Source organism: Myxocyprinus asiaticus, chromosome 24 (assembly GCF_019703515.2).
Source record: "Myxocyprinus asiaticus isolate MX2 ecotype Aquarium Trade chromosome 24, UBuf_Myxa_2, whole genome shotgun sequence".
Lineage (NCBI taxonomy): Eukaryota > Metazoa > Chordata > Actinopteri > Cypriniformes > Catostomidae > Myxocyprinus > Myxocyprinus asiaticus.
The window spans coordinates 16,577,876-16,597,241 of NC_059367.1; the positions used below are offsets into that span (position 1 = coordinate 16,577,876).

General features: G+C 36.3%; 2 protein-coding genes across 6 annotated transcripts; one reads left to right on the top strand and one right to left on the bottom strand.

The window, feature by feature from the left end:
- Nucleotides 1-2,404: 2,404 nt before the first annotated feature.
- LOC127415169 (putative ferric-chelate reductase 1) lies at nucleotides 2,405-10,845 on the top strand. 2 transcript variants are annotated; one of them, XM_051653786.1, is made up of 14 exons: nucleotides 2,405-2,575; nucleotides 2,712-2,940; nucleotides 3,213-3,340; nucleotides 3,440-3,528; nucleotides 3,631-3,743; nucleotides 6,147-6,191; nucleotides 6,415-6,452; nucleotides 6,678-6,764; nucleotides 6,992-7,069; nucleotides 7,387-7,511; nucleotides 9,368-9,426; nucleotides 9,607-9,753; nucleotides 10,049-10,071; nucleotides 10,383-10,845. In XM_051653786.1, the coding sequence occupies exons 2-14, from the start codon at nucleotides 2,712-2,714 to the stop codon at nucleotides 10,485-10,487; spliced, it is 1,266 nt and encodes a 421-aa protein (XP_051509746.1). In that variant the 5' UTR covers nucleotides 2,405-2,575; the 3' UTR covers nucleotides 10,488-10,845. The 2 variants fall into 2 exon arrangements, with proteins under 2 accessions (XP_051509746.1, XP_051509747.1); XM_051653787.1 differs by lacking the exons at nucleotides 9,368-9,426; nucleotides 9,607-9,753.
- A 3,843-nt stretch (nucleotides 10,846-14,688) lies between these two features.
- LOC127414606 (torsin-1A-interacting protein 2-like) lies at nucleotides 14,689-19,337 on the bottom strand. Of its 4 annotated transcripts, none has more exons than XM_051652769.1 (8): nucleotides 19,126-19,337; nucleotides 18,702-18,818; nucleotides 18,433-18,603; nucleotides 17,170-17,334; nucleotides 16,948-17,064; nucleotides 16,634-16,762; nucleotides 16,192-16,245; nucleotides 14,689-16,111 (listed from the first exon to the last, which is right to left on the bottom strand). In XM_051652769.1, exons 1-8 carry the CDS (start codon nucleotides 19,193-19,195, stop codon nucleotides 15,321-15,323), a joined length of 1,614 nt encoding a protein of 537 aa, XP_051508729.1. In that variant the 5' UTR covers nucleotides 19,196-19,337; the 3' UTR covers nucleotides 14,689-15,320. The 4 variants fall into 4 exon arrangements, with proteins under 4 accessions (XP_051508729.1, XP_051508728.1, XP_051508727.1 ...); XM_051652768.1 differs by having other exon boundaries at nucleotides 18,699-18,818; XM_051652767.1 differs by having other exon boundaries at nucleotides 18,702-18,833.
- Nucleotides 19,338-19,366: the final 29 nt, after the last annotated feature.

The following is a 19,366-nucleotide window of genomic DNA, read 5'->3' on the forward strand; positions in this document are numbered from 1 at the left end:
TCTTGGTATGTTGAAGCATTCAGAGTTCCTTTCACTGGAACTAAGGGGCCAAGCCCAGCTCCTAAAAAACAACCCCACACCATAATCCCCCCTCCACCAAACTTCACAGTTGGCACAATGCAGTCAGACAAGCGCCGTTCTCCTGGCAACCGCCAAACCCAGACTCGTCCATCAGATTGCCAGATGGAGAAGTGTGATTCGTCACTCCAGAGAACGCGTCTCCACTGCTCTAGAGTCCAATGGCGGCGTGCTTTACACCACTGCATCCGACGCTTTGCATTGCACTTGGTGATGTATGGCTTGGATGCAGCTGCTCGGCCATGGAAACCCATTCCATGAAGCTCTCTACGCACTGTTCTTGAGCTAATCTGAAGGCCACATGAACTTTGCAGGTCTGTAGCGATTGACTCTGCAGAAAGTTGGCGACCTCTGCGCACTATGCGCCTCAGCATCCGCTGACCCCGCTCTGTCATTTTATATGGCCTACCACTTCCTGGCTGAGTTGCTGTCATTCCCAGTCGCTTCCACTTTCTTATAATACCACTGACAGTTGACTGTGGAATATTTAGTAGCGAGGAAATTTCACGACTGGACTTGTTGCACAGGTGGCATCCTATCACAGTACCACGCTGGAATTCACTGAACTCCTGAGAGCGGCCCATTCTTTCACAAATGTTTCTAGAAGCAGTCTGCATGCCTAGGTGCTTCATTTTATACACCTGTGGCCATGGAAGTGATTGGAACACCTGAATTCAATTATTTGGATGGGTGAGCGAATACTTTTGGCAATATAGTGTATGTACATACAGTTGTGTTCAAAATTTTGCATACCCTGGCAGAAATTGTTAAATTTTGGCATTGATTTTGAATATGACTGATCATGCAAAAAAACTGTTTATTTAAGGATAGTGATCATATGAAGCCATTTATTATCACATAGTTGTTTGGCTCCTTTTTAAATCATAATAATAACAGAAATCACCCAAATGGCCCTGATCAAAAGTTTACATACCCTTGAATGTTTGGCCTTGTGACAGACACACAAGGTGACACACACAGGTTTAAATGGCAATTAAAGGTTAATTTCCCACACATGTGGCTTTTTAAATTGCAATTAGTGTCTGTGTATAAATAGTCAATGAGTTTGTTAGCTCTCACGTGGATGCACTGAGCAGGCTAGATACTGAGCCATGGGGAGCAGAAAAGAACGGTCAAAAGACCTGCGTAACAAGGTAAAGGGAACTTTATAAAGATGGAAAAGGATATAAAAAGATATCCAAAGCCTTGAAAATGCCAGTCAGTACTGTTCAATCACTTATTAAGAAGTGGAAAATTCAGGGATCTCTTGATACCAAGCCAAGGTCAGGTAGACCAAGAAAGATTTCAGCCACAACTGCCAGAAGAATTGTTGGGGATACAAGGAAAAACCCACAGGTAACCTCAAGAGAAATACAGGCTGCTCTGGAAAAAGATGGTGTGGTTGTTTCAAGGAGCACAATACGACGATACTTGAACAAATATGAGCTGCATGGTCGTGTTGCCAGAAAGAAGCCAATGCCACAAAAAAGCCCGGTTACAATATGCCCAACAACACCTTGACACGCCGCACAGCTTCTGGCACACTGTAATTTGGAGTGACGAGACCAAAATAGAGCTTTATGACCGCTTATGGTTGTGACATGTTTGGAGAGGGGTCAACAAGTATTGTGCTGTGTTTGGAATTGGATACTACCATGTATACTCTTACTATTTCTGCCATAGACACATATGGCAGAAGTAGTAAGAGTAGTATGGGTAGTATGCCATTTTGAACACATTATATGTCTCTGCGGAACAGTAACAGGTGTTTTCAAATCTGTGGGCATTTTCAAACCGGGATGGGCGTTTCTAAACAGTCTAATGAAAGTAGGGAATCTCAATGGTTTGAAAACACCCACTGATTGGGAAAAGCCCATTTTTGTTCTGCAGAGACATAAATCTCAAAGAATCTCCAAGGATCACAGCTGGAGAATAGCAGAAATTAGTTATGCTTTTTTTTGGGAGAAAACTGAACTGAATTCAGAACTTCAGCATTTGCATCATTATAATTAGTCAATGTTTAATTTTGACAGAAGATAATATGTTTTTGATTGAAATATTTGATTTTGACATGGAAGTTTGAGGTTTGTACAAATTGGAGTGTAGCTTTGAGATTGTGTTTATTGTTTTGAGAAAACTGTGAATTGTTTCATGAGATGTGTCTTAGCAATCTGCAAAAAATTTAATAGCCTACATTTATGAGCTCCATTCCAAATGTTGCACTTTATTAGCTGTAATCATACCACTTTCTTAGTGTGAGCTAATAATCGAGTTAACCAAAAGAGGGCATCAGATACACTTAGTAAGATTTCATAAGGGATAAATAAACCTGTTTGATCGGAAGCATGATATGAGGGAATGATGAAACCGAAGAATCGACGCTTTTAGTTCAGTTCACTTTTCTCTTTCTTAACTTTGATCAACAAACAGGTCTTGCGCACGGCATATCAAACAAGATTTCATAAATCTTCATTATTGTGGACTACATAAAGAGACTGTAAGTTTTTGCTTTTATTCTTGTAGAATAATTCTTGAAAAACTAGGTGACATATCTGGTGGAAGGGACCGGATAAACGTTTTACTGGAGCAATTTATTTCCCGTATGATTTTGATCAAACTGTTGTCATTTTCAGATGAATACTACGAGCTGTCTCCTTTATCTGTTATGGGGAGTTTCCATGTTTCAGTTCATCACCTGTTACAGTGATGGAAGTTTATTGGACGACCAGTGTCAAGGAATGAACATTAATCATGTGGATGAATCTGATGTAGAAATACCAGCACAAAACACGGAAGCTCCTTTTAATGTCATACCAGAAGTGCAAACCTTCAACTATTCTCAAATAGGGTCCACCATTACTGGTAGGCTATACTGCAAAAAGTAGTAAACTGCTATTGTTACCTCCAGGATTTATTGGTACTTGATCTAATCCACAAACTGTGTTTACGTTGGTGTAAGCTAAATATTGAATAAAACCAGTTAATTTAGATGTTACCACATGAGGCACATTTTTTTTTAAAGTTACCTGACAAAACATTTTAACAGTGTAGATTCTCTCTCTTTCTCTTTCAGTTTAATGTGCTTTATTGACATGAAAAATAAGTGTGCATAAGTATCTCTCTTTTTATCACAGTGTCACTTACGGCTATCAGTTCAGTTTCATTTAATGGTTTTATGTTGGAGGCTCGTAAGTGTGATAGCTGTCCACCTGCTGGTACTTTTAGTTTGGTTGACTCTAGCAGCACACTCCTGATCTGTGATGTAAGTCCACTGCCTATGTTCTTAGGCTCTTTAAATCATTCTCTTAAAATATACATTGAATTCATGAAATAACGTGTGTACCATACTGCTATTTTTCAGAGCAGGGCTGTGAGTCACACTAATAATCTAGATAAAAGATCCATCACAGTGCAATGGGTTGTTCCTGAGAATGGAACATTCTACTTCAGGTAGTTCCGCTGTGTATTGATAAGAGGAAATTAAATAGAATAACCTATTTGTATCATTTTTCTATTCTTGCATTTACATTTTATCTTCAACTTTATTTTCAGAGCTGCATTCACTAAGGACTACTTCACGTTTTGGCGAAGAAAGCCAATAATACTTCCGACGACTGCACCTACAACTGTGACCACCACTGTAAAACCCACTACAAGCCAAACAGGTCTTTTTAGTTTGAATGATCTTCTTTTTTTCTTTATGTTTTTTTAGCTGAAATATAAGAAATGCTTTAGTTGTTGTAGCTCTCTACATTTTGTGAAAACCCCATGTCAGTTTTAGATCTTATTTTAAATCTCATTCATTTTCTGGAATTATTTTTGAGAACCACAATTCAAGCTTATCAATTATTATATTTTTAGGTTGATCCCTTTTTTCAGATTTATATGTCACATATAAACAACATTTCTGTGACTTTGTGAATTGACATTAACTCCGCTTCAATCCCTTTTACTCCCAATATAATTATCTACATAATATAACATAATTGTAACATAATAGAAATGAAATGTATATATTTGGAAAAAAGGCATAATCACTGATATACAACTTGTATAAAGTTATTCAAAACACACCTTATCAGTAAAGGGTCACATGTTGATGAAAAATGGTAAGAACATTGCATAAAGGTTAACTTTTCATAGGGGAACTTTTGGAGTCATGAATTTTTTAATGAAGAAAAAATTACTGATTGACCTTTAAATTAAATGAGTACATGGTCTTTGTATGCTAGTACGGAATGAACGAGTGACATGCTGTTCTTTCTGCATGCACAGGGCACATGACAGTGTTTTAAGCGCTCTCAGAACGGATCACGTGAAGTGCCTCAGGTTCATATATTTGTAACAAACATTTGTAACTGCTACAAGTTGTTACACAAATCTGAAAATGCGACACAGGATCACAGAAAAAGGAGACGACAGTATTTCACCAGATTTGTAATGAAGAACACTGTAAACTGTCAAATGCACACTGACACTGCAATGAACTTTCAGTATTCCACCAAAATAAAACCTTGAGGTGGAATAAATATGATTATTGTATAAAACAAATCTAATTCAATTTATGTTCTTATTGTATGCGCAGGTTATTACAGGTACCTGTGCCTCTGTTCATCTGTTTAGCAATCAACTTGACTGGATCTCACAAAAATTATTCAGTATTATTACCAAAAAAAAATTTTTGGTAGAAATACAGTATATAGGTAAATAATGCTTTTAATTAGACTCCTATGTATCATTGTATATGAGTAAATATAAATTAAAAAGATTAATTATCATTCTTCCTTGTTTTCATATAGTGAAAACTGTGGAAAACATACTTTTTCATAACACAACTTTTACTTCATGCATTAAACATTTTGAATCCAATGGCTGTTTGGATGAAATTATGGTTCATGTAACAAGAAGTGCTAACACTAAAGTGCTGTTTTAATATGGAAGAGAGGTGTAAACGTGGCAAAATCAATGCGTTTTCAAATGAGAGCTTATTAGTGTGGACTTGGTCTTTCTTCCATGGAACACAAAATAATTTATACATACACCACCGGTCAAAAGTTTTGAAACACTTACTCATTCTTTATTATAACTTTCTTTCACATTTTAGAATAATAGTAAAGTCATTAAAACTATGGAATAACATAAATGGAACTATGGGAATTATGTTGTGACTAAACAAAATCCAAAATAAATCAAAATTGTGTTATATTTTAGCATCTTCAAAGTAGTCACCCTTTGCCTAGAATCTGCAGACATGTACTCTTGACATTTTCTCAACCAACTTCTTGAGGTATCACCCTGGGATGCTTTTTAAACAGTATTGAAGGAGTTCCCACCTATGTTGGGCACTTATTGGCTGCTTTTCTTTATTATTTGGTCCAAGTCATCAATTTCAAAAACTTTTTAAATTAAATTTTAGTTTTATAATTAAATTAATAGGTTGGCACAATTATATTTTTGTCTACAAAACTAATTTCAAACATTTAAGCATACGCCTTCAGATCAAAAGAATTTTAAGATCATGAGAAACATTTCAGTTAAGTATTTCAAAACTTTTGACCGGCAGTGTATATATATATATATCTATCTACGCATGCAGTTACATAAATATAATGATTATGGTGCAGGTTAGATGTCAAGAATTGTCTTGTGACCAAACATCCCATGTTACCTAAAATATTTATTGATGCTAATTTGTTAGACTAATTTTAATTCTCATCTGTTATTATATATTGTAGAGTACATAGACACATGAAACATCTTTATATGTAAAATTACTCTTATGTTGCTGGATTGCATATACAATTTCCCTGACAATACCAATAGCGGTATGTGATAAAAAAAAAAAAAAGAAAAAGTAAAACAAATTCTGCTCTCATGATATCCTACTGTATATCATATTGTATGGAATGCTTTAAATATTTGAATATTAGGTGAAAACTGTCTATTAATATTGACTTTATAATTGTAACCTTTTATATACAGTATTTCTTTGGTTAGGACACAACAAGAAAGCTGTGTTAAATTTATTTGATAATAGCAATAACCTTTTTGTTTTACTTTACCTGCAGTCCCATCAACATTGCCTCCAACTTCAAATACCAACTCTGCCCCAGGTAAAATGCCCTGACAATTGCAAAAGCAGGACATGATATTACACTTGTTTTGCTCTCATAGTATCCTATTTAGTATCATGTTGAAATACTTAAAATAGTTGTTTTCAAGGTGAAAACTCTTTGACTTAATATAACCTTTATTATATATTTCTTTAAGCAGGACACAATATGACAGCTGTTAAATTTATTTGATGATAACACATTTGTTTGAATTTATCTGCAGTTCCATCAACATTGCCTCCTCAGTGTGTGGATTATGTGGTGTGTATGCATGTGTATACTGTTCATGCTGCACATATAATTTGCCTTGCAGTCTTGCATAGCTTTTTTGCCCTCTCTCCCTGATGTTTTGCCTGTCTCTGACCTTTTTCAAGCAAATACATTCATATCTGATGATTAAAATATGCATATTTGAATGCCTCCATTCTAAATTTGGATGTTTGTGTCTATTTGTGTGTATGTGTTTGTACTGTATGTGCACGTCAGAGATGTGTTTTAGCACTGTCACTTGTCAGTCGTCTGTGTTTTCTTGACTCCTCTCTCCTGATAATCATCAGGCCAGTTTTAAAAATGGTAAGTGGCTCAAAAAAACAACATAATTTACCAGGATTCTTTTTAAAGACTTATGTTTTTTTTAATTATTATTATTATTATTTTTTATCAACAATCCAATAGCATAATCAGTCACATAGAGTAGTATCAAAAATCTGTTATCATGACTGCATGATTTACATTACTTTCTTGTCTTTCAATTAATTTAGGTTACTATTAGAGATGGCCATTAATGTCTCTCTTCACAGGTCACCATGATTGGCTCTGTCTTTGAACTAGCATTCAAAATTATTGCTGTCATCTTTGTACTGATAAGAGCAATTCAAGTAAGGATGATTTATTTTCACTATATTACTGTTTGCTATATGATCTTAGATTCTATTAGTAAGTTGGTTTATCTGAAATAGTAAATGCCATGACGTGCAAAGCAGAATCATAAAAAGAAGCCAGTCACTTACACTACAACATCTCAAACAAACACTCATTTACATCAAACATATCAGTCTTCTCCTTTTCATGTTCATACTGTTTCCTATTTTTGTGTCATTGTGGTAAAAAAAAAAAAAATAGTATCTGTTTTTGTTATTGTATTGGAGAAAAGTCAAAGTGGTCACTAGTTTTGCTGTTTATAATTCTTTGTTAGTATGTGTGTGTGTGTGATTGTGCTGGTTTGGAGGTTGCATTGCCTACTTTGACAGTGATTGCAATGGTAACAAGCTTGCTGCACACCATCACTGTTTTCCTTCACTGTGGACCAAGCCATGAGCTGTGAGTGTTAAAATATCTTCAGATATTACACAACTGCTTGCTTGATGAGTATAGGTGCAAATACATTTTCAAAACCCTGCTGAAAAGACCAGTATATCTTGTAGTTTGGATGCTGGTGGTTTGGATGCTGGTGTGCTGGTATGTCTGCACCAGCAGGGTTGGGAGGGTTACTTTTAAAATGTATTCCACTACAGATTACAGAATAAATGCTGTAAAATGTAATTCGTAACGTATTCCGTTAGATTACTCAAGGTCAGTAACGTATTCTAAATACTTTGGATTACTTCTTCAGCACTGGTAGATTTTTTTCCACTTGTTCTGACTATAAAAAATCTGCCAGTACAGTAAGACAAAATACACGTTAAAAATAAATTCTCAGAAAAAAAGCCTAAATATCTTATGCAGTGTTGCTTCTAAAACAAGATAAAGCAAATGGATTTTTTTCAATTTTTTTAAGGATTTTTTTATTTGTACAGAAAAACAATTAAAAAATTATCATCAAGAATAAGATTTTTGCCTTAATATCAAAGGTCTTAGTAAAGAAAAAAATACATGATCTAACGTGGATTTTCTTGATTAAAAATGAAGATCGTGCCTGGTAACAGATGCATGTAAATTGGCTAGAAATAGCATTTTAGCTAAGCATAAAGCTAAATGTCACATGACAATTTACACAAGGTTTATTTCTATTTCTGCTGCTCCAAACTTACTTTACATTTATGCGTTTGGCAGATGCTTTTATCCAAAGCGACTTACAGTGCACTTATTATAGGGACAATCCCCCTGGAGCAACCTGGAGTTAAGTGCCTTGCACTAGGACACAATGGTGATGGCTGTGGGGATTGAACCAGCAACATTCTGATTACCAGTTAGGTGCTTTACCCCACTACGCCAACACCATTCTTTAAACTTACTCCTCTGTCTACAACACATCTTAAGAAAGTGTTTCACCGCTGCTCAAATGCTCTTTGCATCATTATATGTATAAATGTTTTCCAGCTGAGGAGACTAAATATTAAATGAAACAAATGACAATAAAATTCAAAGTAATCTCTTCCTTAATAAAAATACTTTTTGAATGTAACTGTATTCTAATTACCAATGATTTAAATTGTAACTGTAGTGGAATACAGTTACTAATATTTTGTATTGTAAGTACGTAATCCCGTGAAATGTTTTCCGTTACTATTCAAACCCTGTGCACCATGGTTTCTTAACTTGCTGGATTAGATAACTAGCTAGGCTGCCTTGGTCAGCCAGCTTCACCACAAAGACTGTGCGGTAAACTAGCTTCACCAGCTAGGAAATACATGCTTGTCAAAGCTGCTCTTTTCAGCAGGGAACATTTGCAATTGAATTAGCTATAATCATGCACTAATGCACATGCACATGCACATGCACTGAAGTCCAAATAAACCTGGACAACTTGTAACTTACAAGCCTAATTAATCACACTCATTGAAGATAAACAATCTTTCTTGAGGAGACTGTTACAATCTCACTATTCTGACCTAAATTAATTATGCATTATAATGTCAGGGTGCCCATCCATGAACTGAAGTTTGTAAGAATGTTTATCATGTAGCATGGCAATGATCATAAACACATGTTAATCTACAACTGAGTAGGTGAAGCAAAATACATTTCATTAGGCATTCTAACTACACCCAACAAAAAGGATGCTAGTTAGAAATATCAAGAAACTATTTTCTTTCAGAAATGGCTGAAAGTACCTTCAAATCAATATGTGATTGCAAAAATAAATAAAAAAAAAAAGTTTGAATTGAAACTTGAACTTTAGAGTTACACAGCACCTCTGTTTTTGTATTTAACTGTCTGAAAATGTTGACACACAGAAGGAAGTACTGGCTGTGCAGTCTCATAACTGTGGACCTACTAAATACTTGCATTACAAGTAAGGGTTCAGTTTTCACACTGTACATTCAATTTATATTATAACGATTCTTTTCCTATTGAAAACTATTTCTGAGTTAACTACCAAAACTACCCAATTAAGCTAAATTTTAGTTGATAACTCTCTATGTCCCCCATCTCTTTGTATCCTGTCTTCTCTCATCCCTATACTCTCTTTTAGCGGTTGCAATATTTGTTGGACTGCGGTGCTTTCAAGAGCACTGGCTGTTAATTTTAATGGTAGTTTATTTCATTTGGGAGATTATGCTTTACTTCAGCTCACTTTGCTGTGACCAGATGGAAAAATACCAGATAAGAAAAAAAAGAGGTAAAGACCGTTGTACTGCCACTAGTGAGATATTCCCAACAAACCACATACTGTAATTGTACACTACAGACTTTAAAGAATGCTATCTGTAATGAGGCACACCAAGACAAATAGTCTTGTGTAATTCCTCATGCATGTCCCAGATTTCATTTTCACATTTACACAAAATAATATAAAGAGAGGTATGATTAATTACTTTACATTTTGATATCTGAACGCTTGGATTTGATCCAGTAATCTTCCTGTTAACTGCCATACAGTCTTATTTGATTGCATTTTTTTTTTTCCTCTGCAGAAAATCGGATTCTGGAAATGAGGGTAAGTGAACTTTACATTTGTTTATTTATACCAATAACTGAAAGACAGCATGCCAAACCTGCTATTCTCAGAATCCACGATTATGTAAGATCATTGCACCTAGATCTGTATTATACACTTTAAATGATCAAACACCCCAGGGTGTCTCTGCATGGCCTAATGCCCTTCATAACCACACAGGGGGTTGACCTCAAACATTTAATCAGTTGATTTATAAGGCCAAAGACATAGACTCGCTCAACAATTTCAACTGTTCCATCTTACTTCCTTAAACGCATAACACTTCAAATCTCTTGTCTTTTAACTTGCAGATATCCCCATGGATCATTTTGTTTATCATCTTCTCCATGCTTAGTTTAATGTTTACAATTGCACTTATTACAGGAGTCTCTTCGGAAAGAATGATAATGTGCTGATCGAAATACTTTAGATTTGTAAAATGATAGCATTCTGTGTGTTTTAGCATTGTTTTTGTTGTCAGATTACTTGCAATTTCTTATCTGGACCTTTATTGCCTTTTTATTACACATTAACTTTTTTCATTGCACAAGATAAATGTGTTGTTTAAATGCGTTTATTTAGAGGGATTTTTTATTTTTGCAAGTTTATATAGTGTATTTTAAAAGAAAACTGAAGTATTTAAAAGGGATTTCCTTCTCTTTTCTTTAAAACCTGTGAGTTGTGTGACTGCAAAACTGGCAAACAGACGTGTATCATTTCAAAATGTTATCAAAAGTAAAAAATCTGTAAATAATAAACTTCATCTTGATTCTACAGAGTCTTGGTTAATTTAAAATTTTTAAGTGTCAGAGTTGGAGCAGGAGATTTTTGCAGAAAATAACATGTCTCAGAAAGATGATGAATGATTTGGCAGTTTTTCATTTTCATATGTCATTGCAGCCTTTACGATATGTGGAGATATCCACATCAGTGATCTTGTAAACTAATAGTCGAGCTTTTAACAGCATTTTTAGAGTCTGTCTGTGGTGGTAAGATTAAGAACAAGTTAAGCTCAATCGACAGCATTTGTGGCATAATGTTGATTACCACAAAAAAACTATTTTGACTTGTCCCTCTTTTTCTTGAAAAAAACAAACAAACAAACAAAAAAACTGCAGATATCAAAGTTAGTGAGGCACTTACAATGGAAGTGAATGGGGCAAAAAATGTTGAGGGTTTAAAGGCGTAAATGTGAGGCTTATAATTTTATAAAAGCACTTACATTAATTCTTCTGTAAAAACTCATGTATTATTTGAGCTGGAAAGTGATTAAATTGTAATTTCAGACATTTTATGGTTCATTGACATTACATCGTCATGGTAACAAAGTTGTAAAATTGGCTATAACTTTACATAGAAAAGGTTGTGATTTTATCACACTAAAATCTTGTTAACATGTATATTGTTTATGTCTTGTGTCTATACTTTTGAAACGGTGAGTACTTTAACGTTTAAAAATTGGCCCCCATCCATGTCCATTGTAAGTGCCTCACTGTCACCTCAATTTTTGCGTTTAAAGAAAATTGGGGGCGAGTCAAAATTAATTTTTGTGGTAATCAAACATTATGCCACAAATGCGGTCAATTGAGCTAAACTTGTGAGTATTCCTTTGAATAAAGTTTTGTGAGAGGAAATGTAATTTGCAAACTAAACTCAGCAAAAAAGAAACGTCCTCTCACTTTCAACTGCTTTTATTTTCAGCAAACTTAACATGTGTAAATATTTGTATTAAAGTAAAGATTCAACAACTAAGACATAAACTGAACAAGTTTCACAGACATGACTAACAGAAATGGAATAATGTGTCCCTGAACAAAGGTGGGGTCAAAATCAAAAGTAACAGTCAGTATCTGGTGTGGCCACCAGCTGCATTAAGTACTGCAGTGCATCTGCTCCTCGTGGACTGCACCAGATTTGCCAGTTCTTGCTGTGAGATGTTACCCCACTCTTCCACCAAGGCACTTGCAAGTTCCTGGACATTTCTGGGGGGAATGGCCCTAGCCCTCACCCTCCGATCCAACAGGTCCCAGACGTGCTCAATGGGATTGAGATCCGGGCACTTCGCTGGCCATGGCAGAACACTGACATTCCTGTCTTGCAGGAAATCACACACAGAACGAGCAGTATGGCTGGTGGCATTGTCGTGCTGGAGGATCATGTCAGGATGAGTCTGCATGAAGGGTACCACATGAGGGAGGAGGATGTCTTCCCTGTAACGCACATCGTTGAGATTGCCTGCAATGACAACAAGCTCAGTCCGATGATTCTGTGACCCTCCACCTCCAAATCGATCCCGCTCCAGAGTACAGGCCTCGGTGTAACACTCATTCCTTCTATGATAAACACGAGTCCGACCATCACCCTTGGTGAGACAAAACCGCGACGACCGTTCCACAGGTGCATGTCATTACTTGTTTATGATTCATTGAACAAGCATGGAAAACAATGTATAAACCCTTTACAATAAAGATCTGTAAAGTTATTTGGATTTTTACAAAATTATCTTTAAAATACAGAGTCCTGAAAAAGATATTTTTTTGTTTGTTTTAGTTTGTTTTGGCCCACTAACATAGTCATTATCAGTCAGTTGGTTGTCATTGATGTTTTTGGAGGACTGCCAAAAGGAACACGTCTTCCATCAAGTTCATGTTTTTTTCGACCAGAATTTCTGAATCTCGACAAACCACCAAAAAACATGGCCCATGTCTCCATCCTCCAACTGTCATCTCCAGCAGGTGGGTTTGTCTTTAAGACCAAGCCTATACATTCTAGAGGGGGTCCAATAAAATCTATGCAAAATGTTGAATTGTATAAGACGCACCCTTGCATCTCTAGATGCAGACGTAACATTTTTAAGAATTTTAGCCCACACTCCTTCCTCCAATGCCAAGTTGAAATCTTTCTCCCATACTCTCTTGAGAGAAGTTAAGGCTCCATTCCCCAGACTCTGAATTAACGGGGAATAGTACACCGATGCCTCATGACCTATTCCAAAAGCTGCAATCACCTCTCCCAAAGCATCTGCCTCCTTAGGGGGGTTGTGTGCAAGTTCATGTTTTTCAATGTTGCCATCCAAACAACCTGCTTAGTACTTTTTTAGCAAGATCTAAAAACTCTTACCTGCCTACTGTATAACGGATCTAAACTTTTCAGAACTGATTTCATTTAATACGCAGAGTTAGCATTAAAATGTAGATCAATTTAACTGAACACCCACTGAGCATCTTTCAAATGAGTAAGTGGCACATAAGTAAATTAAGTACATTAAAAATTACATAAACTTACCAAGTTTACCACTATAATTTTTCTGCTAGGTTCTGCAATGTTTTGACATGAGAACAATACAAAACAACCTCAGTACTACTGAATGTGACTTCCTTGTGTGTCTCTTATCAGATCAATTATCAAATTGTGTTGCTATGGCAAAAAGACTCTGTTTACCTGCCTGTTTTCACTGTTACTGTCAAGACTCAGTTTAAATAAAACAATGCTATTGTTGTTGAAAGCACTTGGAACCTGTAGATGTCTGGTGATCAGGGCCATAGCTAATGGGGTGAGAGGTGGTAACTATTCTCGGGGTCCACAGGTCCGGGGGGCCAACAACACATTTTAAACTGTATTTTTTAATATGAAAGTGGCCCAGACCAATATGCCGTTAGTGGGCACAGAATTCCTTGCTGTGCCCCTGTTAGTAATGGATCACTTCCTCCTAGGGCACTTGAGAAATTTTCATGAGATTGCTTAGATACACGAGTCATGTCATATGATGACTCATGAGCAGACTCCACGTGGAATTTGGACCCACAGATTTCCACATAATTCACACCCATCATTCACACAGTTCTACACATTCCACTACCCTTACATGTTTGTTTACTTTGGCTAATCTGACTGTTTTCAACTACACATAAATATGAGGTATTCTCAGTTCTGTTTAAAGGTGCACTCAGTAACTACTTTTTTTTGTCGTCATCTTCAACTTACAGTGACACCTAGCGATGTGGATGTAGTATCATTCAAAAATCAATAGTTTTCAGTTACTGATGCCATTCTAGAAATTCACTACTCACAGTCAGCCATAATTACTTTAATCCATGAGTGAAAGTGTTTAACAACAGGGTGGTTACTGAAATTGAGTAAATTCGACTGGTCATGTGATCCTTACATGGCTGCCTCCATAAGGGGACCCACTCTAACTGCTTTTATAAGATATGACTATTGTCTTCATCTCATAATTTTATACATTCTAATTTCTTCATGAGTAAAACTTTTTGAGGAAAAAAAAAATAAAAATCTGAGTGCACCTTTAACACATCTTACCATATTCAAATACATTCCACACAAATCCGCCGATTAACTCCATAGTCAGCACAGATAATACGAGAAAAAAAATCCACAGATTCCATCTTAACCTAAAGAGTTTCTTGCAATCAGCTGTTGATTCCCAGTCACAGTCTAGAAGGAAAAAACAAATCTGTAACCAGATCGTTTTATTATAGCAACAAGCTGCAGCAAGAAAACTTCCTTCAATTGTCATTACACATAATTCGTTACACAAATACTCACTAGGTATAAACTTAGACAATATTTTAAACAAAACATCTGTGACAGAAAATGTGTAAGCCATATCATTTATTATGGCACTCAAAGCCCTCAAGAAAGATTAAAGAGCTTGTGGACATAATCTATTTATGACAAAACTGCCCAAACCAGAGGACTATTAATTGAAAATTCATTCACAAATATAGACTCGCTTTTAATTTTTATATTTTTAGTCACACAAAGATACAATAAAGAACCAAAAACAGAATTTGGACTTGTAAAGCAGCCAAGCTTAGAAGTAGAGAACTTAAAAAACACTCAGTGCCAAACTTATCAGTCATTAATCGCACCTGGACATGGGAAGAAAAAATGATTAAGCTGATTTATGTTGCATGCCAAATGCCTCTGCATTACTATCATATTATCAAATGTTCACCTTCACACACAACATGTACATATTACATTAACAAAACAACAACAAAACAACCGAAAGAACAAAAACTGAGACGAATGCAAAAACATTTCTTTAATTTAAAACATTAGAAACAAATATTAATACACTTGTCTTTTAAAAACCTCTTTGGAATAAAGATTCTCTCTGTACACTTATGTGGCCCACAAATCAAACCATTATAACTAGACCAGTTTAAGTCAAAAAAGCTCATTACAGTGACGCAATCTCATGTTTTCGGTAAAGGCCAATCAGGTTAGCCCTCACAACCCTGCTGTTCAAACTTCTCCTCTGCTGCCACTGGCAGGATGAGGTGAGAAATTCTGCTCCAGAGGCCGCTCAGTTTGTCCACATCCATTTGATTAAACTGAGCTGTCTTTTCTAAGACAAACTTGCCTTTTATTTTCTCATATATCATATCTTCCACAACACTCAGACTGGCCTCTGGCTCTATTGTATCCACAGAGAGCATTACAGTGAAGACCAAGGAAACGTTCTTGTAAGCTGCATTCTCGTGGTCACAGTAACGATAGAAAATGAGAGTAGATCCAGGAGGTAGTTCCTCAAAACGGTGGATGACGGCCGCAGATTTATTACCTCCAAATGCTACCCTCAGAACTGTATCAATGTCCAGCTTGACTTGGTCACTGTCTTGTGCTGTTTTGGTGGTCCCATCGATTTCAATGATCGAGGAATTAAGGGAAGTGGAATAAACTGCGGCTAACCTTCGAGCAAGGCAGCCCAATGTCCTTTCAGCCTTAAAGCCAGAGGTCAAAATTAAGCTGACCGGTTCAGTGGGGTTGAGTGTCTGCAGGTGGCGCTTGAGATGTTTTCTACTCCTTGTCCAGAACACTGAGCACTGACTGGGAAAAAGGAGCTGTAGTGCAGCTAGCTCCAATTCAAACTTCTCCAGTGTAGCAGCTTGGACCTCATCAGTTGTAGGCAAAAGGGAGTCTTGAAACTTCTGATAGCCCAGCAAGCCCAAAGCCAACAATAATATTACTATCAGAGACCACTGAAGCGACTTGCGAATGTACCATGCACGCCCTAGAAAGGACATAATTTTCTAAATTAACATCTTATCTATATTTTTAATTATGTGGTATGGGGTGTGGGATTAAAAATACCTCTAGAGGTGGAAGCTGGACTTGCTTTTGAGATGATGACTGGTTTCTTTAATTCTTCAAAAAGAGACAAAGAAAGAGCAGGAATTACAATCCACCAATTTCTATATCACAGCCCACATGGAATATTTACCGTGACTCTGACTGGTCAATCGTGGTATTCTGTAATCAAATATTTTTGTATAATGATCACTAACTTTTGGAATTAACCATTGCCCTGGCAACCAATCTCAAACACTGCTAGTTTCACATCACTTTGTGGTTTCTTCTCAAATCAATTAATGTGGTTTCTTTTCACATTTAAAATAATTTCACTCATATCATTTCATGTTCAGTTCTTTATTTATTTGATAAGTAGTCATGTAATAAGCGTGATGATGCCAAATGATCAGTTTCCGGGGTTATTTTACATGTGTAGGAATACAAAATTAGATATTTTTCTCACCTTGAGTTTTGGGATATGGGGGTTGTTTTCTGATAAGAAGGTTATTTGTTTGGTAACCATGAATGCTGTGGGGTTCAGATGGTGGTGGGTACCTGTTCGAACTCCTGAGAAGCGGAACTCTAAGCGCATCTATAGTAATGGGACATAAACTTTTTCAAAGTAACACCAAAATGCATGTAAAATATGCAACATGCTATTAAATAATTATTTAATATAAATATGTAACAGGAACATTTGAAAAAGAGCACCTTAAAGTGTTGTTCTATCAGTAAAATGACAACTACTGTAACATATAATTACAAGATTTTGCAAACCTCTGGCTTTTTCCTCCTTGTGATCCTGATATTTTATGTCTATCCTCTTTTGCAAGACCTCTTGCTGGTTTTCCAGTGATTCGAGTTGAACAGGTACAGCAGCCAAACTACTGAGATCTGCAAGGACAGCTACATGTTAGTGAAATAAACTGGTATTTTGATTTATTTCACTATGAATCATTATTATTCGGAAACTGGAAGACTTCAGCAGTGATAACAAACCTTTAAATGGGGGTTTTGAACTGTAATTTGCTTGCGTTTTGGGTTTGTATAGCTCAGGGTCAACAGTCTTAGGGTGAATGGATCTTCGGCTCCTCAAAATCAGCTTTATTTCCGGATTTACTTGCCATACATTGGTTGCGTGCTTTTCATCTATCACAGGCCCAGCTGAGGAACCAATGGAGAAAACATCTTAAAGGGAAAGTTCACCCAAAAATGAAAAGTCTCTCATCATTTACTCACCGTAATATCACCCCAGATGTGTATGATTTGCTTTCTTCTGCTGAACAAAAACAAAGATTTTTAGAAGAATATCTCAGCTCTGTTGGTCCATTCAATGCAAGTGAATGGTGGCCAGAACCTTGAAGCTCCAAAAAGGACATAAAGGCAGCATAAAAGTAATCCAAAAGACTCCAGTGGTTAAAGGTGCAGTCAGCATCTTTTGTCTTTGTCTCTTCTTGGACTTACACTGACACATAGCAGCTTGGATACAGCATAATTTAAAATCAATAGTTTTCAGTTTCAGATACCATTGTAGAAATGTTGTATTCACAGTCAGCCATGATTACTTTAATCAGTGTTTATTAGTGTCCAATAACAGGACAGTTATAGAGATTAAGAGAGTAGTATTAGGCTGGTCATGTGATTCTAACATGGCAGCCCCCATGTGCAGACCCTCTCCATGTACAATAAAACAGCTTTTATAATGTTATTGATATGACTGGATTGTCTTCATTTTAATGTGAATGGTCATGTTTTCCAGAAGCGATATGATAAGTGTGGGTAAGAAACAGATCAATCTTTAAATTTGTTTTTGCCATAAATTCTCATCCCTGCCTGATAGGAGCTGATATGTACGAAGAATGCAAATTGCCAAAAACAAAAAAAGTGTGTGAAAGTGGAGATTGATAATAAAAAAAGGACTTAAATATTGATCTGTTTCTCACCCACACCTATCATATCACTTCAGAACATATGGATTTAACCACTGGAGTCTTATGGATTAATTTTATGCTGTCTTTGTGTGTATTTTGGAGCTTCAAAATGTTGGTTCCCATTCACTTGCATTGTATGGGCCTACAGAGCTGAGATATTCTTCTATTTCTTCTTTGTGTTCAGCAGAAGAAAGTCATACACATCTGAGATGACATGAGGGTGAGTAAATGATGAGAGAATTTTCATTTATGGGTGAACTATCCCTTTAAGTAATACACCACTTCTGTAGTACAGATCAACACCCATTTCCTTCCTCAAACAGGATCTTACGTTTCACACTGAGCCCATGGTCCTGCTCTGCCTCCTCCTCAGAGTTCATATCTTCATCCTGGTCTACATTCTCATCCATTTCCACATCTGCTTCGTCTGTGTGATTAAATCCATCGCCACTCTCCTTTCCACCCTCTGCTTCTTGAAGCTTTTGGATCTTAACAGGGGATTCTGTGTTGATGCAATAACAAGATAATGAGGACAAAAGCACAGCCAAGATATTGTTTTTGATTTTTAGGTAAATTTTCACTCATTTCACATCCCACCACCATCATCATCTCCCTTTGCGGGGCTCTTGGGCTCTTTGGATCCATTGACAGCTCTGGATGCCGCATCATCTTCCCTCGCTTTTCTGGTTCTTTTCAAGGGGGGTCTGGGTTTAAGATCTGCATAAAATAAAACTAAGGACGACGTAGTAAATAATTACTTTACATATCGTTAGTTTTACCTAGCAAAAACAAAAGCATCTTGATCATAACTTGATTGAATTAAGCAGATTGAATGGTTTAATAGGATCACTGTCAGTTAAATGAGATATGGTAACTATTAACTGTGAATAATTTCATGAGTAACATTTACTAAGGACGAAATTTGACAGTTTAGCTCTAATGCTCAAGCTAACCAGTGAGTTTCGGTTCAGTCCAGTTAGCTAGTACTTCAACGAAGATATAAAGAAATTTTACTTGAACAAACCTGTCTTGGACGATTGTCTGGTACTTCTCCTAGTGTGCGATGCATCTTCTTCAGAGTCACCCGATTCCATTTGTTTTGTTTTAAACCATGCCACTTCTTATCAAACTTTTCTTTCAGTCGCTTCTGAACCCGGAAAACGGAACTTCCGATTATGTCTCTCGGGGAACGCTTTTAGTGGAACACTCTCCCGGAAACAGTTCACAATAACACATTTTAGTTTCACTTTTATAAAGACTTAATT